A 19045-nucleotide genomic window follows, 5' to 3' on the forward strand; every position below is an offset into this window, starting at 1 on the left:
TGCCAGCCAAGTTTCAGCTGATACGGGAACCTTCGGAGATCCGCCGGTATCTCGGAATGTCTGAAATTCGAAATAACGCCGGTGGAATGACGACGAAATTTCCAAAGGCAACACGGAGATCGCTGTGCAACGTACAGCAAAGTCGAGTGATTTATTAGAAACCGGAACATCTCACAAAAGCCGGGAAAATCGTGTACGTTTACGATAAACGTACTGTTTAATCCTCGCAAGATTTCGATGCTCAAACCGAATATGCATCCAGCGTATACAGAGATACGCACGTAGAGATACGGCGACATTTACCTACGTTCCCCATCAAACGGATTTCTATAATCATCCGGGATCTGTTTCGTACGAGTTCCAACTTGTCCCGGTCGATCCCTTCGTATAGATTCACCTCGATTGCTGGCGGATGAAGAGTTATCCAACGATCAGGAATACACTTGCCAGGAAGCCATAATTTCCACGAATATCCGAAATTGTGTCGACCTCGATCGTGTCGATCGGATCGTGGGCAAAGCCCAAAGTCACGTGGCATTTGGCCGCAACAAGCACCGCGTAATGCGAGGCAGACTAACCATAGGAACAGCCTAGCGAGGCTTTGGATACACCGTAAACACAGATGTTCGCGGAGGGTTACCTGGTGGCCAGAGAATTACGTATAGATCCCTCTATGTCTCGGCTAAGTCGTGTTCGATCATTGACGAACAACTGCAAGATAGATAGAGGAAGATGTTGAGGGGAGAAAACGTGAAAATTCAAATCAAAGTGCAGCTGCTTGCTATGTAATTCCCTACAGCCGAGCGCATCCCCTAAAGAATGTTACGCATAACGTTTGATTCAGATTGGAAGAAAAGCAACGGTATTTACAACATCGACGCAGGCAATCGCCAATAACAAACACCTTGACAATTTTTGAACGATGAAATCGTATTTCATAAGAAGACTCGTTATTTCCTGGCATAGAAGAACGATCGATTCTGGTGTCTACCGTGTCCCAACACAGGCTTGCAGGCATATCGCCGACGAGCAACCGGCAGAATTGTTGTCACTGCTCGGTTTATGACTCTAATAAACTATAGGAAACTGATATAACTCGACGATGGCCGTTTGTACTTTCATGTACGGGCCGGCTATCGACGATCAGGCAATTTATACCCTGGCTGTTCGTTACCCAGTCCGTACACGCGCCAACTCATAAGTCTTCTTCGTCCACAGAAATCGATACATCGTCGGGCAATATGAGAAGATCGTGTGTCTTAATATCGTAATATCGTGCAACAACGCCGTGTAATTCGCTACGAATCGATCGTTAAGGAACACGTCAAACGTCGAGGGTAGTCAAACATCGAGAAGTCACCGGTTTTACAAGTTTGCGCAACGTTTCGTCGCTTTCTCTCCCGATGACCGCCGTTAAAATTTTTCGTATTCCGTCATTCTCTGTTCTCTTCACGGAAACACCGTATCGAAGGAACTCTCTTGGACTGTTTTATCACGGCATCGGGGGCTTTCCCATTGAAATCCAATGAACCGACGCTTCGCTTCGAGACGTTCACTGTGCTTCCGAGCTCCGAGCCCACTCCAGGCACAGTGCAGGTGTCATCCCTTTGTCCCGGCCAGTCGATTTCTAAATAAGTCCGTGCCCTTTACCCCGAAGAGCTCTCCCGTTCGATTGCGCCACTCCGTTCTATCGTTCCTGCATCGGCAGAATGAGAAGCGACGCCAGCTTTTATTGTTTGATAATTCATTATTACGTACGAACTGTAATACGTTCAACTTTTCATCGGACAAGAAATACATAATTCATGCTTCCTCCATTTGCCGTTCCGTGAAAAGTCGTGAGAAAAGTTAGCTAACAGGTATTAAAAATATTATAATTCAAATATCCCACGCAATTCGCCCAATTCATTGTTTTGTTTTCCGGGAAAGTTCGGCGATTGTTAATGCGCATATATTTGATGTTAAACTATACTATTGTGCAGCTTGTTTTAATATATATATCGAATGGCTTATTTAAAAGTTCACCTGGCGTATTAGCTAGTAATAACGTTTTAATTATTTCATCGAGGGGAAAAACGGGACTCTCAAAGCAGTAGATTCTAGTACAGACGTTTTATGCGAGAGAACGGTGCCCGTAACATCCTTTACCTTCGTTTTTCAGGCTTTTCCTCGCCGTCATTCAAAATACAATCGTTATATATCCGAGCACGAGAAGCTTCCTCCATCGAGAAGGGGAAACGAGTTGAAAAATAAAGTATGATAAATTTCGCGAGAACAAGAGAACGCGCGTTTGTAGAACGCGAAGGGATTAAAGGTTTCCAGGGAAAATATAAATTTGATAATAGAACGTTTTATCGGGAGTTCAGCCGAATAATTTTAATTTTCTCCAATTGATCCGGGATAACGGGCGAAATATTTAAAGGGATTATCTATTATGCACGGTTAATGGCCTGGACGAGATTTTTTGTCCCGTGAAACATGAAATGTTTCAGTCGCGAGCAATTTATAATGAATTTCGCGTGGCATATTTCAACGTCCCTCTGAACTTCTACAGAGCCTTCAAAGTGCGAGTAATTTTCAAAGGAACTATGGCCAGATATAAAAAGAATTTGATAGTGAAAATCTTTTAGGATAATCCATACGCGCTATAGTATCGATAAAAATTAATCATCGGAATTTTATAAACATAAAATAACAAACGAAGCATTGTATGATGTAAGAGGTAATCGTTCGAAACGCACAGGTCCTCAACTTTCCACACCTGCTTCTCCTTTCACCCACGAAGAACGCCTCGATCCTCAACCGTGAATTCTTTCACGCTTCATTGGCATTCGATGTTTCACCTCCGAATGCCTGTCGACTCGCGATATTTGCGCTCCGCATTAGCACTCATATTCGCATGAAATTAGATACGCTGCTTTAGCTACATGGCAAAGGATTTCAGGCAATACAACGCTAAGTTTAGAATTCTCGCAAGTTCGATAGACTATGATTTAGTTATTCCCAATTGTTCGATCGAATATACATCGTGCAGGGAAACGAGGTAAACCGCGGTATCTCGATTAAGCGATCAATCCGTATTTTCATCGTGGAATAATAGTATCCTGTATGCTTTTTATGGTCATATCCCCGTCACCAATTAATTTGTACCGGGAATACGCGTGCACCTGCATACATAATTTTGGCGCAATGCATCAAAATCAAGCGAAGATTAATCGAGACGCACACTGTCAGAGACAGCAGCTGGTTTGTGTGTAGCACGTATCCTACCCGGATCGATAGTTTGTAGATCGATTTGTGTACGTTCGTCGCGATTCTGTAAGTCGTGAAAGCTTTCCCGGACTCGAAACAACGAATCAGCGTCCTGTCCCTGTGTGCAGTTGCAAACACGGTTTGTAAGGGCGTATGCACAATTTACAAAATATCGACGTTCGAAGCGAGAGCTCTGTGTGAAACGTGTACTATTCGCGAGCTGGTTTCGCTGGATAGATTTTTGGGAAAAATAGCTCAAAACGATACAGGACGAACTTTACAGACCACTGCAATCATTTCTATACTTTTACCGTGACCCATTGTTCGATTGGACGAAATTTTTCAAAAACAGTCGTGTGGAACTTGGATCGAACAAATCGAATCGCGGGTATAACGTCTGTTCGATCTTCTCCTTCGTTAAATCAAGATTTTACAAACGAAAGACGAAGAACTTACAGTTAATTCCATAAATATCTGTCTTTGCTTATCACATTGTCAAAATTACTAGTTAAAAATACCTGTTTCATTGATATAGATTACCCAGATATTTTAAGGATATCAGTGCATTATGAATTCTATATTAATTTGGGTAACTCCATGTCCTACGAGGATTATAATTATAAAAGTATCTATATCTGTACATAAGACATTACGCGATATAAATATGTGATTAATCAACGTAACGTCAAAGTAATATAACGGAACGTAAATGTTATAATAAATTCAATGATGTGCCAATACTTTTCGTGGTCATTGTAAATAAGCAAATTCCCCAGAGAGTCGATTCCATTTCCGAATCGTGCAACCGTGAAATTATTGAAAGCAAGGTTTTCCATTTATCGTAGATTGACACAACGAAGCCGCGGTTAGTCAAATTCTCATCGAACGTCCCTATATCCGTGCGATATCCGGCGTGCTCTGCGAATCGTCCTCGACTGGTAACAATCTAAACTCGGGGCGCGCATTACAGATACCGCGTGGGAATCATAGCAGAATTAATCGAGTCATAATTCGTACGGGGGTTGCCGGTGTGTATCGTCGTCTGGTCGCGAACAATGCAGCTGCATTCGAACCCCCAGATATGCATAGCTGGACGTAGCCAGCCTCATCGATATGTAAGCGTGCATGGACACGCGCGTACGTGCAGAAATGCATACGCACGCCGCCGTTGACGGGCGTACACGAACGTTTCCAGGCATACGGACGCGCGTCGATGTTCTCCAGCCGCCTCCTCGATCAGGAAAATTTACGAGCAAACGGTCACCCGACCTAATCCACGGCTCGAATATGACGAGCAGCCCCGTCGAGTTTACGTTCGCCGCGATATTTCCTCGTGAATTCGATCGACACACCCCTACCCGCAGACTACTTTCTCTCCCCGATGCGATGCCACCGTCGGGACCATTTATCGTCAATTTCGCGCCATTACCGCTCTACCCCCAGCCACCGCTCGTCTTGTCATTTAATTTCCCAAATCACTGTCTCCTGAAAATTTTCTCTTCGAGGTAACCAGGAATTTTCCCGTCGTCTGGCAATTTTCGTATAAATTCGATCAACCTGTTCTGTCTATTTTTTAGAGAAGCTTCTCTAGGGGCAAGCGAAGGGAAGAGGCGCTTAAGGCTCTTTCGTTTTCGTATTATGTTTTTCGCAGAAAATTTCCCGCGCCTTAGACGAAGTATAGTCGTAAAGTATGTATTTACGAATAATCCTACGTATAGACATAAGACCGTCTAAATAGGCTTATGTATATTCGCGTCTCGAAGCAGAATTAAGCAAAGTAACGTGAGTCTGAGCTCGCGGCTCGAATTGCTCGCTATTAGTTCCATGAAAATACATCCCGGTCTTTGCCTTTCTTCGTTGCGACGATATATACGCGCTTTTAATCACTGTTTTTATCCACTGTCTGAACAGTCCTGAATTTACTGCGATCCGCATTGTCCGTAAATCACTCGCTTACTTCGAATAATGGTAAAAGAAGGCGTTAAATGTGACTTCCGTCTGAACGACACGCGGGAGAACGAAATTATGGCTGGCGAGAACGAGAAATCGCTACCAGTAATGGCCGAGATTCTTCGTAACGGACCGATAAAAGAATACGAAGGCATTTTATCGGACGTTTGGCGATGACAGCACCGCGGGAGTTAATTGAGCTCGCGTATATACGAAATCTACGTTCGCTTATTACGTCCCGTGGCTAACGTCCTGAAAAATCTCTTATTAATCTGTCCCATTAACGCCTACCACTGTGAATGCTGCCTTAATGCGCCGTAAAATCCACGAAGTACGGTCGGTTCATGATTCGTTACGTCACGCGAAATTTCAACAGGCCCGGGGAAACATAAAATTACGCGAGCATATATACGAGGTGGCGAATAACCTCGTGCGACAGAGCATTATGTCAAAAGGTGAAATTTCGTCTGATTCGCCATGAAAAACGATTTACAACGGCGGACAAGTTGTTCGCTGAATAGAGGCGGGTGAAAATTAATTTACAGTGTCCTTGAGCAGGTCGCCGACGAGAAAAAAAGTAGCTCGGAGCCGAAACCTCGTTAAGGGCGAGCCTCGCGTTTTCTCTTCTCCGAGACGTACTAGCGCGCGTGCTACAATTTATTGCATCTTTCTTGCGCGTTAAAGCGTACTATGAACCGCATATCTAATGCTTGGTTCCCAGCACGGCTGAATCATAAATCGTACGGTCCTCTTCGTTCCTCTCGCGTCTTTCATGCACCACCAGTTTCTTACGCGGAGTCGTGTCTCGAGATCGTGCACCTTGAAGAGTAACCACGAGCAACGACTTCCACGGTCGCGATACGTACTACACCCTTCTGAACGATAATTTCCGTTATTCTTAGTTTCGCTCGTTTGGGGATGCGACATCCACGCACACGCCCGTTCATAAGCATATTAGTATAGTTTTGGAAAATGAGGTGAGCCTCCAGCAGGTAGATATTATCGGGAAATCATCAAAATCTCGAAGAATTATTATCTCGTTTAAAATTTCAGATTAAGATGCTGCGGCACGTGAAACCATGTACAGAAATATATGAAAATATTGCCAGTTTTAATAGCTGTAAGTAATTTTGATATTTTTTACATTTAATCACCTTATATAAGTTGTTTTCATATTATCATATTAAAATGATACTTTTAGTCACAAAGTGGTATCAGAAAACCAACGAAAATATCTTTACGTGTAAGCGAGATTGTACGTACACGATCATTAAAATCGTACTCGGTCCTTTCATACGGTTCATTAATGTTCAAAGCAAGATTTAATCGCGGTTAATTATTTTCTAGCGACATTTCCCAGTCGATAACGCGCAGCTTCCGAGGGCCGAATTAACGCAAAGGGATCCGCGCATTCGTGCAGATTTTACGTAATTAGAGACAGAGAGAAGACCAGAAACTCGCAACTATGTATTTTCTATTATATGGCGGTTTGCCAACCGTAACGCGGTCTGTTTACGCGATTCGGTCGAAATCGTGCGAGGCGAAATTTGTGAAGTTCGAAATCGGCGTTGCACGCCAGATTACACCGGTCAGCTAGTCGGCGCAAACGGAACACCGTTCGAAACGAGTAAAAGAGGCTTTACCCGTAATGACCGTTCCGCGTATACGCGATCGAGATAAAGAGCGAATCGAACGTATCTCGGTTAATTCCGACTTGTAATTATTGGAAGAACCACTGACTCAGCACGCGGAACACAATATATACAACCGATGCGAAATGGTAAATGTAATTATTGGTTTGCTGTCAACCGTATCTTTCCAGCGAAGCTTATCTCGTTTCGAATTAAAACGGCCGAGTTTACGCTACTGGAACGATCGAGATAGTTGTGAAACCGTGCCCGTGAAACATCGTTGATTCGTGAAAATCCACGACCTTTCTCTCTAGAACGCGAAACCGATTAAGATCCTGGAATCGATAAAGTCAATCGTGTACAGATACTATTAACGCTAGATCGTAATAAAGCTTACGTTTAACTACTCGACCGTGTCTCGAATCATACGCTGTAATTTATACTACGCGTGTATCACGTTATTGGAAACACACCTTACTTATGGCAGGGGAAGCTGGTCAAAGGTGCGAAACACCTTGCGCTATTTAATAGGTCTCGATATGCTATACTATACTACATCTATAGAAAAACAAAGAAGGAAGCGTAATAACGTTGGTTTGTTATCACTCACCGCTTTCACTGATTCGTAGTCTCTCTTTCTGAGCAGTTCCATCAGCCTCTGCCGCTCCATCTCCTCTTTCGTCACGTACACCTTGTTTTCCTTAAACCTGGCGTTCTGCACGTTCTCGTAATTGTCGCACAAAACATTATGAAAGCCGATCGGTCTCTGCTGACCGACATATTCGATGATCTTGCCGAACGAGTCACCAGCACTGTGCTCCACCGAATCTTTCGGTAAATCCTGCTTGAATTGAAGATTCTTCACTAACACTTCGTTCACTACCGAGCCACGGTCGTCGGTCTCCTTCAGGTTCGTTCGTTCTCCTTTCTCAGTGTCCCATTTTTCAGATATCTCGCTGGTTTCCTTAGCATCGTCCATTGTCCGATCCGACGTCTCGTTCGATCGAAGACACGCGTCTTCGACCTTGAACTTTGCCGCCTGCCTTTCACTCTCCAACTCGTCCACCGGGATAGTGGCAGTCGATAGATTGCTGTTCTCCCGCGTGTGACACGATTGGCTTCTGTCGGCCAGGTTCCCAGAATCGTAAGGGATCTCGAAGTCCTCGACGATCATGATCGGTTCCGTGACCTCCCGTTTTTCCTCTTGTTCGTTGCACTCTAACAAACCAGTTGCTGCGGATCGAGATTGCAGGTTCGTCGTCTTGATACCCTGAGGGGAGCCAGATGAGTGAAACGTGACGAACGTCCTGGCAGGTTCGTTTTGTTGGTCCCGCTTCGTGCACGTCACCGGTTCCTTCTTCTTCTCCGGAGGACCTCCTCTCGATCTACCGTTCGGCAGGCATTGCTGAATCTTCAGGCACTGACTCAATCCGATCTCCGGGTATCTGCAAACGGATGCTTCGCTCTTCTGATCGTCTTCCTCGATAGTCTCCAGGTGTTCGTACCGCAACTCACCGACCCGTTCGTAAACCTCCGCTTCTTCTTCTTCTTCCTCCTCCTCGTCGTCGTCCTCCTCCTCCTCGTCCGCCTCTCTCTCTTTTTCGTTTCGTTCGTCGAGCATAACCGCTTCTTTGGGAGGCGACTTGAGATCTGATCGACCGCCTGTTCCACCTTCGCCATAAGCAGAAACCTGCAAAGAAGGTCGCAGGATCGATTGGAGGTCATCCACGTGAATCACCTGAGGCTGCAGGCTGCGCTCGTAAATCTTCTCCACGTGATTCGGCGAAGAATAGTGCGATCTGTTCGGAGACTTTTCCAAAGGACTGTTGGCCGCCGATCTGCTCTTTGCCGAATTTTGCTCGTTCAACTGTTGCAACGCCGCGTACACGCGACTATTAGGTTTAAAAGTGGATTGAGGCGAATCGATCGGCGAATTCCTCGCCCGATCGTCCTTCGATTCCTGAGAACAAGGAATCTGATCCCTCCTCGGCACAACCGGTGGCTTTCTAGCTTCTGACTGCGCGATGCCGCTTTGAAGATTTCTCGGTTTCGTGACGCGAGATTCCTGCTGACCTTGAAGAGTCCGGACACGCGCACCAACGGCGCCGTAAATAGTTTCCTGCCTCGTCTGATCCACCTTGTTTTCTCTCTTATCTTGAAGATACCTAGAATCGGCCGATTCGCCGGCAATCCTCAGGGTATCTCGTGTGGGCCGATCGACGCTCCTCGAAACCTCCATCGATTTACAGGCAGCATCGGCTGGTTTATCACCGGCTCGCGGTGAATCGCTCGTGAGAGCCGGGCGCCTACTTTCTCCGTCCTTATTTGGCGAGATCGGCTCGCCTTGGTCACCAAGGTTGCTCGGGCCCTTCGAGATGTTGTTCCCTCCACAACCTCCTCTCGCTCTCTGGCCTGTCTCTTCCTTAACGAGCGCTCTCGTCGCGCCAATCGTGCTTTGATCGTGATTCTGTGATCGCTTAAACGACGCTTTCCTGCAGGGGATAACCGACGATGTGCCGCTGCTCGTCGCCGCCGCGTTCGTGCTCGTGATCGTCGCCGTTGTCGAACCACCGGTAGCTACGCCGCTTACTCCAGATATCCTGCTATGATCAGACTCGTTTCTGGTCTTTACCAAATTCGTCAGCCTGTTGTCGGCCGCGCTTCTGACGCGACAGTTCTTTTCGGCCTGGTAAATTTGCGACGATTCTCCTCCAATGCTATCCGCTTGACTGACTTCGTTGGTGGATTCTAATCGTCTGGATCTGAAGCTGGAACTCAGGGGTCCTCTTTGAGGAATTCTCGATCCGGTGGAAGGGCTGATGTCTCGCGATCTACCTATCACGCTGTTTGGCGCGCTGAAACCGTAATCTTGTTGCTTGCTTCGGTTCTTCAAGGCGAGGTACTCTTTATACGTGCCCCTACTCGTGTTCACGCCGACGTTCACTTTGTCCACCTTGCGTTCCAGTTTCTTGTCCGCGCGACTAAGGTCGTCGTAACTCGACGACGTTCCGTTCAACTTGTCCCTTCCTTCGTCTATCGATCTGGACCTCGAGTCTTGACGATATCTTCTCTGACTCTTTTGATCGGCGCTACTGTTCGATCTGGTCAGTGGTTTCTCTCGAGACACCGAGAAATTCTGACTCTGTGTCTGATTCAACCATTCGTCCACCCTCTTCTGAACTTCGCCTTTGCGAAACAGCACCTCTGGAACTCTGATTCGGCTGGTGTCCACGGTCACAGCCACCGGCGAAACGCACGAAGAGGAATTGTCCTCGGTCGGAGACGATGGAAGAACGTGTCTTACGGATTCCTTCTGCCTCTCCCGGGACCGCTGTCTCACTTGGGTCTGTTGGTTCACTTTCAGAACTGGTTGGGGTTTCTCCCGGCCCGGCGAACACTTGGGCTGCATCCTCGTCGCCAAGACTCTCGATTTTTCTTGCTGCTGTTTCTTCTGCTGATCCATCATGACAGCCTCGAAGTTCGACACGCTGATACTGCCGACGTCGCTCAAGTCCGACGATCTTCTGTAATCGAGATCCTCGTACTCGTCCAAGATGTTGTTCACCGATTGCGTGTCGATCGAGCTGATGCTCTTCGACTTGTTCCTGACTACGCTCTCGTCGCTGCTCGAGTAACCGTGGTTCTGCTGTTGCTGCTGTCGATCGTGACTCGGCGGTCGTTTTGCTCGTTCTTTCGGTTTCTGATTCTGATACTTCAACACGGCGTTCTCGTAGCGTTGCAGAGGATTCTCTAAACCCGTTTCGATCGCCTCGTTCCTGTTTCTCTTTAAAGCTGGTGATTGCTTGATCTGTCTATGCTGAGCTAATTCTCTCTGATTCAACATCGAACTCTTCTGTAGCATCGGGACGCTCGGTTCACCACCACGATACTCACCCTCTTGAACGATCTTCGGTTGAACTATCGAACGGAAAGTGGTGAAACTCTGCACGTTCCTCGAGCTTAGAGTCGGAGCGGTGGCTTCTTTCGTCAGCTCTCTCCGCGTGATATTCGATCGAACGCGGCGATGGTCAATGCCCGGTACCGTGCCATCCTCATCGGCGAATGGAATGTTACCGCCACCGGTTAAGGTCTTCAAGATTATTTCATCGTTCATTTTTCAGCGGTAATGCCAACGTACTCGCATTTTCGAATCTCCCAGGAAAAGTTCCTTTCTTCTTTCTGCCCTCCTGCAACGAACATTCCCGTCAAATTACTATGCATTACACGATACTTATACGCTGTTTAATATTTTCGCTGTAGACAGTGTACGAAATAACGTTAATTGCGTTATCCATGTAAATTAAGAATCGAAATTTTGCAACGCAATTACTCCACGGCGGATGATCCTTTTAATCCGAAGTGAAAGGGTTAAAGATGGAGAGAACGCGAATGGTAAATTGAAAGTGTTCGTTTGAAATTCCTTCCTGAAATTGATAATTCAAAGAGAGGAATGGTTTTTGAATATTTGATGATACGATGGCACGAAGACACAAGCTTCCATAAAACGGTTCTCCCATCGGCTTCCGGTTAAGCGGCAACCGCACGTTCTACCAATGGCGGAGTATCCGGTAGTTGACCGATATCCGGTCGGAATTAATTCGGTTTTCGGGCCTGGGGCGCATTAGATATTGTAATGGTCGGCCACGTGCTCGTGCGTCGAATCGTTAAAGACCATAACGGCCGCTTGGAATTCAATGTACCTGCTCAACTGTTGTACGCTGAATATTGACTATCGAGCAGTATATTTACGCTCGTCGCGTATATTTATATCATCGACATATCAAAAGATTAGGTCCACCTTATGAATTCACAAATACGCTTTTCGTAACATAAACGACTTGTTAATTGTTCCACGCATTCATTTCAGATATACCCGTTAATCGTTATCAAAACGGTTAGTCAGAAATTCTCCCATGGGGATAGTACAAACTAATTCCTAATTATAATTTAATTAACCATGGATTCCATTCGAGTTACACACTAGAATTGGTTAAACTCGTTTGTTTCTAAATTGCCTTTGTTTCGTCAGCATAAATTTCCAGCTGCTTATTTCTCAACGACTACCCGCTGATCGTTCCAAGAATTCCAGACAATTGCGGACAAGCAATTCCGACTACATCGATAGGATCACAGGGATAGTACGGAGCAAAGTCTCAAAAATTTCAGCGATAAATATCGAAACGTCAAGTCTTGCTCGCCATGGCAGATTAATTTCAATTCACGCGAGGGAATAGGATCACGAGCAGCGTAAATTGAATTAAACCGACGTCCCATCAAACGTATGTACTCCACACACCGTTCTAACGTTTCCCACGCGGCCTCGCCTCAAGGATCTCTCGGCTGGAGTTCTACTTTTAGATCTGTTCATCGAGATATCGGCCGTGGGCCACCGCGTCGCCGGGAGATTCGTGCGTAGAAATATGCCTTGTTCGCCCGTGGCCCCGTTCTCTCTCTGAAATTGACCCACAATTAAGACGTCGACCGCGTGCTGCCTCGAAAATCCAACCGAGAGATGCGATTAACAGTCTCTCTCTCTCTCTCTCTCTCTCTCTCTCTCTCTCCTTCTCTTTATCGCGTTAACCTGGACCGCTAAACGACCAACAAAATCATTTCTTGCGAGATAATGCGCGTACCTGGTGAATAAAAAGAACGAAAAACGGAAGAGAAAGAGAACGGAACGAAACAGAAGGTTCGTTGTAATTGTCATTTGGAAAAAATACATTCCAGCGGCGGCTGGAACGCGGCACTCTGAATGGCGGCGTTCCATCGTCGTCGCTGAAACGCGGAACGCTACCGCAAAAACCTATTTTTCAGATGCACTGACCCGGATCTTAAATCTACCTCTGAAACCGTTACTGCGATCGCGTTACGCGGCTAATAACCGCGACCATCCATACCGAGTACTCGTCTGTTGCAATTCTGTGATAGTTCGCCATTGGTATTCGTTATTAATAAAATTTTTCTCTTTCGTCCAGAGCACACGAATTGCGAGCTCGTAATCGAATGCACCAACTAAACTAGCGTGCCTCCGGTAAATTATATGAAATACGGCGGTACGGGTGAGAAATCGGCAAAGATTCGATTCGCGGCGCTGTAATGCTATGACGAACGGAATTAAAAATTCCAAGCGCGTTGCGCTGCGATTCAGCGATCCTAAGAGTGAAGCGCGTAACGAGATGCATCAAGGTGCTATGATTATCGCAAGATGATATTTTCATTTTTCAGACATATTTCCGTTTTGCTAATTGAAGTAGCTTAAGCGAAAACGGTACACGCTTTTCCAGCGAATATTAATTCACATTGAGAATGCGTAACGTAACGAAGAAGGATCTGGAAAGTTAAAAATATAATTAGTTGGATGAAAAAGAGAAACGAGAAGAAACCGCCACAAGTGGATGACATATGGCTTGTTCGATTCAGGTCCACCGGATCGGTGTAATTTGCGTCGCAATTGAAATCTAGCAGACTGAAACGGACCGGATCTCGATTGATGTCTGCCAGAATCAAAGAGTTAGCTGGGATTTAACACGATTCTCGGATCGTTGGCCGTGACTGGTTAGTATCGAAAGAAAAAGCTGCCGCCTCTAAAAAAACTCGAGGATTTCTGGTTACAGCAACTTTCCTTGGCATACATTTGCATGAATTTCATACCAATCGAGAACGTCAAATCAAACTAGACAATTTCGAAGTTTAAAAACTGACGCTCCAATGGAATTTTGACATGTGTACTCTCCTGGTTGGGATCGTAAAAAAGGAAAGAAAAATATCCTAATTAACATCCGATGTTCGTGAACGTCGAAATACCACACACGAACATTTCCACTGTCTCGTGCCGTACTCGTTCGCATCCAATCGACGAGACTCGAAGCCGATGAATCGAGTAGCGCGCACGATTCAGGGGGACCACACACGAGTCGACGCCTTGTGTTTTCTCTCGTGTGTGCCTCGGCGAGGAACGATCGCGCGTGAACGAATACTAATTATACGCGTGGACGATACACTTTCTTTGCACGGCTAACAGCTGATCTTTGCACTCGTTGTTAATTCGCATAACGCGATGCACACTTGTTACCATCGTGCAACGAGCTTACGCGATCGAGGCCGCGTGGGTTTGGAACACTTCTTTGCGTAGCTGCATGCACGCTTACCTACACGCCACCGTTTATGTCTTTCCTCTTGTCGTACAGTTGATCGTAATTATGGCAAGTTTCCGAAACAAGCTTGCCAAAAATAGTTGTGAGAATTCCAAATGACCAAACAGTATCCGAGATGTAATCGAAATAAATGGTAAAAAATAATGATAAATGACAGGGTAAAAAAGAAAGGAAAAGAAACGTCTCACTTAGAGAAAAAACAACTATGCCACGGGAATGCTTCTCGATTTATTCGCTTCCGGACCACCCGGATTGCATGGGGTGTAAATAAAGACACCCCTATCTATCGAGGAAGCGTTTTTTAACCGTTGTACTCATGCTGCTTCACGGACCTTTAGGTACTGGACCAGTGCCAATAGCAGCGGAACGTCTCCGAGAGAACAACGTATCTGCTCGATTCATCGACAACAACGTGGAAAGACTCGCGTGCCTTGTGAATGGAACGGGGCAGGAATGCGTGAAGAGCAACGTGGCCAACTCGACCGTGGCACCGATTTTCTAATGGGTTAATAATCGTTGCAAGCATCAATCGCGAAAACACTCGTAAGCGTTAGTTTGGCTCGTTAAACCAGCTCGTTCGAGTGGCTTGTGCACGATGCTTAAACCTTTTTGACCCGTCAATTGATCGCGCGACGAGACCTTTAATCTCGTTTCTGCTTCACCCTACGTTGCTCTCTCTTTCTTTCACGTTTCTACGTCTCTATCGTTTCCCCCAATGATTCTGAACGAGGAACTGTCTCGACTGTGAGACCTGAATGTATAAAACGCATTATGTGCAAATTCGATCGTGTCACGAAAGCTTTACGTAATTGCGTTGATTCGGTGACGCGATGACAGACAACTCGCAGTTGTACGTACATCGCACTTCCACTCGTAAATTTGATAACTGGATGAAAGGCTCGGCTTTTCATGCGTTAAAGCGTTTAATCGTACTACCAGTTCGATGTGAAAAGCTTGTCCCTTTTTACAGGCGCGACGTTTCGAGAGAACTTTTTGTAATAAAATTACAAGGAAGAAAAGGCAAAGGGAAAAACCATCGTAGTATCGGAGTATCGCGATTTCGTCGAACATGATAAACGAAGTTTTGGCACGTCGAGTGAAAATGAAGACTTCGCGCGTCTCAAAAAACCCGCAGATTGACTTCGCCATATCTGCATGATAATGTCAAACCATTAATCTTTCTAACAGATTGATGCTCACCTACATAACGTCAGATAATACAACTCCTCCGCGCCACTTAATCACACACGCATTTCTGCATACAGGGTGTTACTACAATTGTGCTGCAACTCGAGCAGAAAATATTTTAATCAACGTGTAAAAGATCATATGGAAATATAAAGTGAGAATTTCTTATCGGAAGGTTGCATTTACCCGAATGGTTTTAATTTTAGATAATCTTATATATAAGAAAGGAATAAGGTCACAGATGCACACGATTGGAGCATAAAGTAAAATGCGATGAAGTGTGAAATAAAGGACCGAGGAGACAGAGTGCATAACCTAATTCCGAACAAAACGTGACCCTAGTTGTTCGTTCACTCAGAAAGGATCTGTTAATGAAACACCCTGTAGATTGGCATCAAAGCACGAGCGGCCACGAGAGTCTATGATGATGGAAGAAGATTATATCCGCGTAATGGTAGATATTTTATCACTGCATAATTAAAATATATTAGCGGGAATTCTCTTTTCTGTCAGAATCGGTACAAAATTCTATGAGCTACGGGAATTGAAATTTTTCGTTCCGAATTTGTGAACGCTAGGGAAAGACACGTTTGGAATATCAATCATTTCACAAAGACCGGCGATGTAACCGAGGTACCATTATACCGAAGTACGTGATATGGATATTAATGGGAGGCAAAAAAATCTCGCCTCGAGGATATTAAAAATCGTAGCCATGGAAGATGAGCATCGAACGTTTCAATATTCCCTCTTTAATACATCTCGTTATAAAAGTTTCATTACATCTTTAGCATTTTTAATAGGGAACTCGATCCTCGCGAATATAGATACTGAACATTCAGAAGTACAGAACTGCGCCAGCTCATGAAATTATTCAAACACTTACCTCAGAAAGTTTTTATGAATATATCATGAACACGGTGCAAAATCTTTTGAAATTTAATTTGAAATGTAAATAAACAGATGCAGAATATAAGTATGCGATTCTAGGACCTAAATAAACGACCTTACAAAATTGAATTTCAAAGTTAGTACAAACACGTGAGCAAAAGACATGGGAGAGAAAATAGGGAGTGCCGTTCTCTGAACGCCATTTCTTGGAAAATCTAGGAAAGTGAGTTTCCAAGTTAAGGATGCCACCCAGATTCCTCGGAAAAAATCGGAATAGATGTATCGCTTCTAACCTTTCGTCCCTATTCTTCTCGATGGTATCTCAGTGGTTCTCGAGAGAACCTTCTGAAAACACTCGATGCCCTTTCACGAGCTCCTACCCTGCTTCTCCACCATGTTCCTAAGCCGATGGGCTATTCATGGCCCTGACAAGGCTAGCCTTTGAGGTGTATGACCTGTGCAACTGCACCGAGCGAACCACGCATAGAAATGCCCCGTGAAACGATCGCTATTTCTGTTCATATTGCGATGCTCCCTTTGATCGTTGCTTGCTATTTATCATATGCCGCGTGGTTACAGTGTAACGCGCGGGTTGCTGCAATTAAGAAAAAGATTCCATTCTCCTTTGAAAGAGCGCCCCCGCGATTGAATTTTGCGACACACCGTCCGTGGCCACCTCGCTCTATTAAGTCTTCCTTTCCCTATTCATCGTTAATGGCTTGCAAACCTCGGAAGTAGCGGATCCTTCACGGTCGCTGATTAACTCTTCGTGCCTGACTCGTGTACCCCGTGTTGTAAATCAATCAAGGCTCGAACGTTTGTAAATATTTATTGCCAATTGCAGCTTGCTTTTTCAGCCCTTTAAGTACGGTTACGTTTCCATAAATCGTTCCCTCGAAACGTAAAAATATGACAAGGATAAATACAATATCGTTACCCGTACGATACACGAAGATAAGCGGTCCACAAACTTTCTAAATTTTCTATAAAGTTTGTATTAAATTTACTTCAAATTCCTGCAGAATTTATTCTACGCTATCGCCGCGCATCTAAAGCTCGAATAAAATATTAATATTACTCGCTGACGGCAACCATATTCGAACGGTTAATGAAATCTTTAAGATTGTTCATAAAGTACGGAAATATGTTTTTAATAAACGATATTAGAGATGGAAGCCAGCTTTTTTTTTGTTTTGTTTTAAAGTCTTTAATGATAGCTGTAACAAGACGCACCCCTTGCGACTTTTTTTACTTTGAGCAAAGATTCTCTCCACGTGGGGCCTGATTCGTGGCCCGCAGATGTGGTCCCCAGGGGCCGTACTCTTGTCTTCTCTCTCTTCCTCCCCTCTTCTTCTATTTTTTCCCGGCCTTACAGAGAAGCGGGTCGTTTTTCTTTGCAAATAAACCACGTGCCCATTTCTGACAAGACAATGTGCGTTGCCAACTCGTGCGAGATATCGTACCACCGCGATGCGAAATGAGTTTTTTCTTTCGAGGAGCCTCGCTGTACGCGACTTATTTATATCCTTCGTTATTGCCCTAAATTTGGACCAGCTCCTCTGCCGCTTTGTGACGCGATTGGATGAGAAAAGAGCCAGCTTTACTCGTGAGAAATGTTTCGCAACGTTCGAAATGATGACCCCCGATCCACGACAGATGTTTAAAGCCAGAATTCAAAGGCATTCCACGCTCAGGGTGTAATCCCTATTTTCACAACTGTACGTGATACAGATCCTTGCGAGAAAAGTAGATTACGAATTTCCCATCGGTCGAAAGAATTATCAGTCTCGCAGAGGGAACTCATTGTAATCGATTAGAGTTCATTGGCACGTCCATAGGACTCCGTTGATTCGATTCAACGTCGTAACCATGCAAACTCCCGCCATCTGGCCGTGGAAAAAAATTTAATTTCGTCGAAATTAAGGAAGGAACGAAGTACAACGAGCTTTCGTAGGATTTCGTGCAGCTACAACGTTAACGAAGGCGTGATTCCACGATATTGGAGGCAATAGACGTCGTCGAGAACGCTCCCACAGACGTTCGATTCCTCGGAACGGAGCAGTCTGCCGGCTGCTCGTCTTTGATCTCGCTTTTGTACCGGATACACTCGTTACGAGGCGGCGCTCTCTCTTTTCAAAACCGGGCGACGCGACGCCGTGCCGGGCTGCAAGTGCATTCACACGAAGATAACCAACACGAACGAGCGGCGCGCGGCCATTCTCGTCGCATTGTTCGGCTCATTCGGAGACTGATAATCGCAGGGAATATGAATCGGCCCGTGGTGAATGTTCGTCGAGCTTTATCGTACGGCCACGCACGCTGTAGTGCTTTGACCGTTCGTTATTCGTGGCACGAGCTCCGGTTCATCCAGTAATTTCGCGTCAATCGTTATTTTTCCCGAATCCCTAATGACGCTGGTAATTCGAAAATTTATTCCGGGAATGAGGTTATCACAATACGAAAATGTTCCCGATTTATCTCCTGAAAACAATGCTCGAATAAACGTGCCAACGTTCGAACGAAACTTTCAAATCCGCACTATCTAAATTTACTGGATTTATTAATACAAAATATCGTAAAGTATCGTACACAGCGTTTCCAGTAATCGTAATACAATCGAGAAAAATAAATCAAAAATTATTAAATATTTTTCCATATAGAAATACATATTTTCAGAGACGAACCGTGTACACGAAACGCATGGACGTAAACATTTCTCGAAATCCATTATAGCCGTAATTAAGTGGGATAACGACCAAATGAATTTATCGACGCGATCATCGGCTTGTAAAATCGTTAAGTTTTAACATAGCATTCGTGTGACTATACGGTCGAGTGGTCGAAACGAAACAAAACCGAAAACGAACCCGCGATAAGTCATCACCGCGCCCATGAAACTTTCTTTGTTCGCATTTTACGCGTTAACCGGCTCCGCGTCTGCCGATCGTACGAGCGTAGTACACCCACGCTCGCCCCGTC

General features: G+C 45.2%; 1 protein-coding gene across 6 annotated transcripts in view; it reads right to left on the reverse strand.

The window, feature by feature from the left end:
• The window catches only part of LOC122567787, a 164715-nt gene that overhangs the window by 142348 nt on the left and 3322 nt on the right, over positions 1-19045 (reverse strand). For all 6 annotated transcript variants that reach the window (XM_043726776.1, XM_043726777.1, XM_043726772.1 and 3 more), the window contains exon 3: positions 7444-11020. In XM_043726776.1, coding sequence (XP_043582711.1) covers positions 7444-10947 — 3504 coding nt within the window. In that variant the 5' untranslated portion in view covers positions 10948-11020. The remainder of the gene's footprint in view (positions 1-7443; positions 11021-19045) is intronic.

This window comes from Bombus pyrosoma, linkage group LG5 (genome assembly GCF_014825855.1).
Source record: "Bombus pyrosoma isolate SC7728 linkage group LG5, ASM1482585v1, whole genome shotgun sequence".
Lineage (NCBI taxonomy): Eukaryota > Metazoa > Arthropoda > Insecta > Hymenoptera > Apidae > Bombus > Bombus pyrosoma.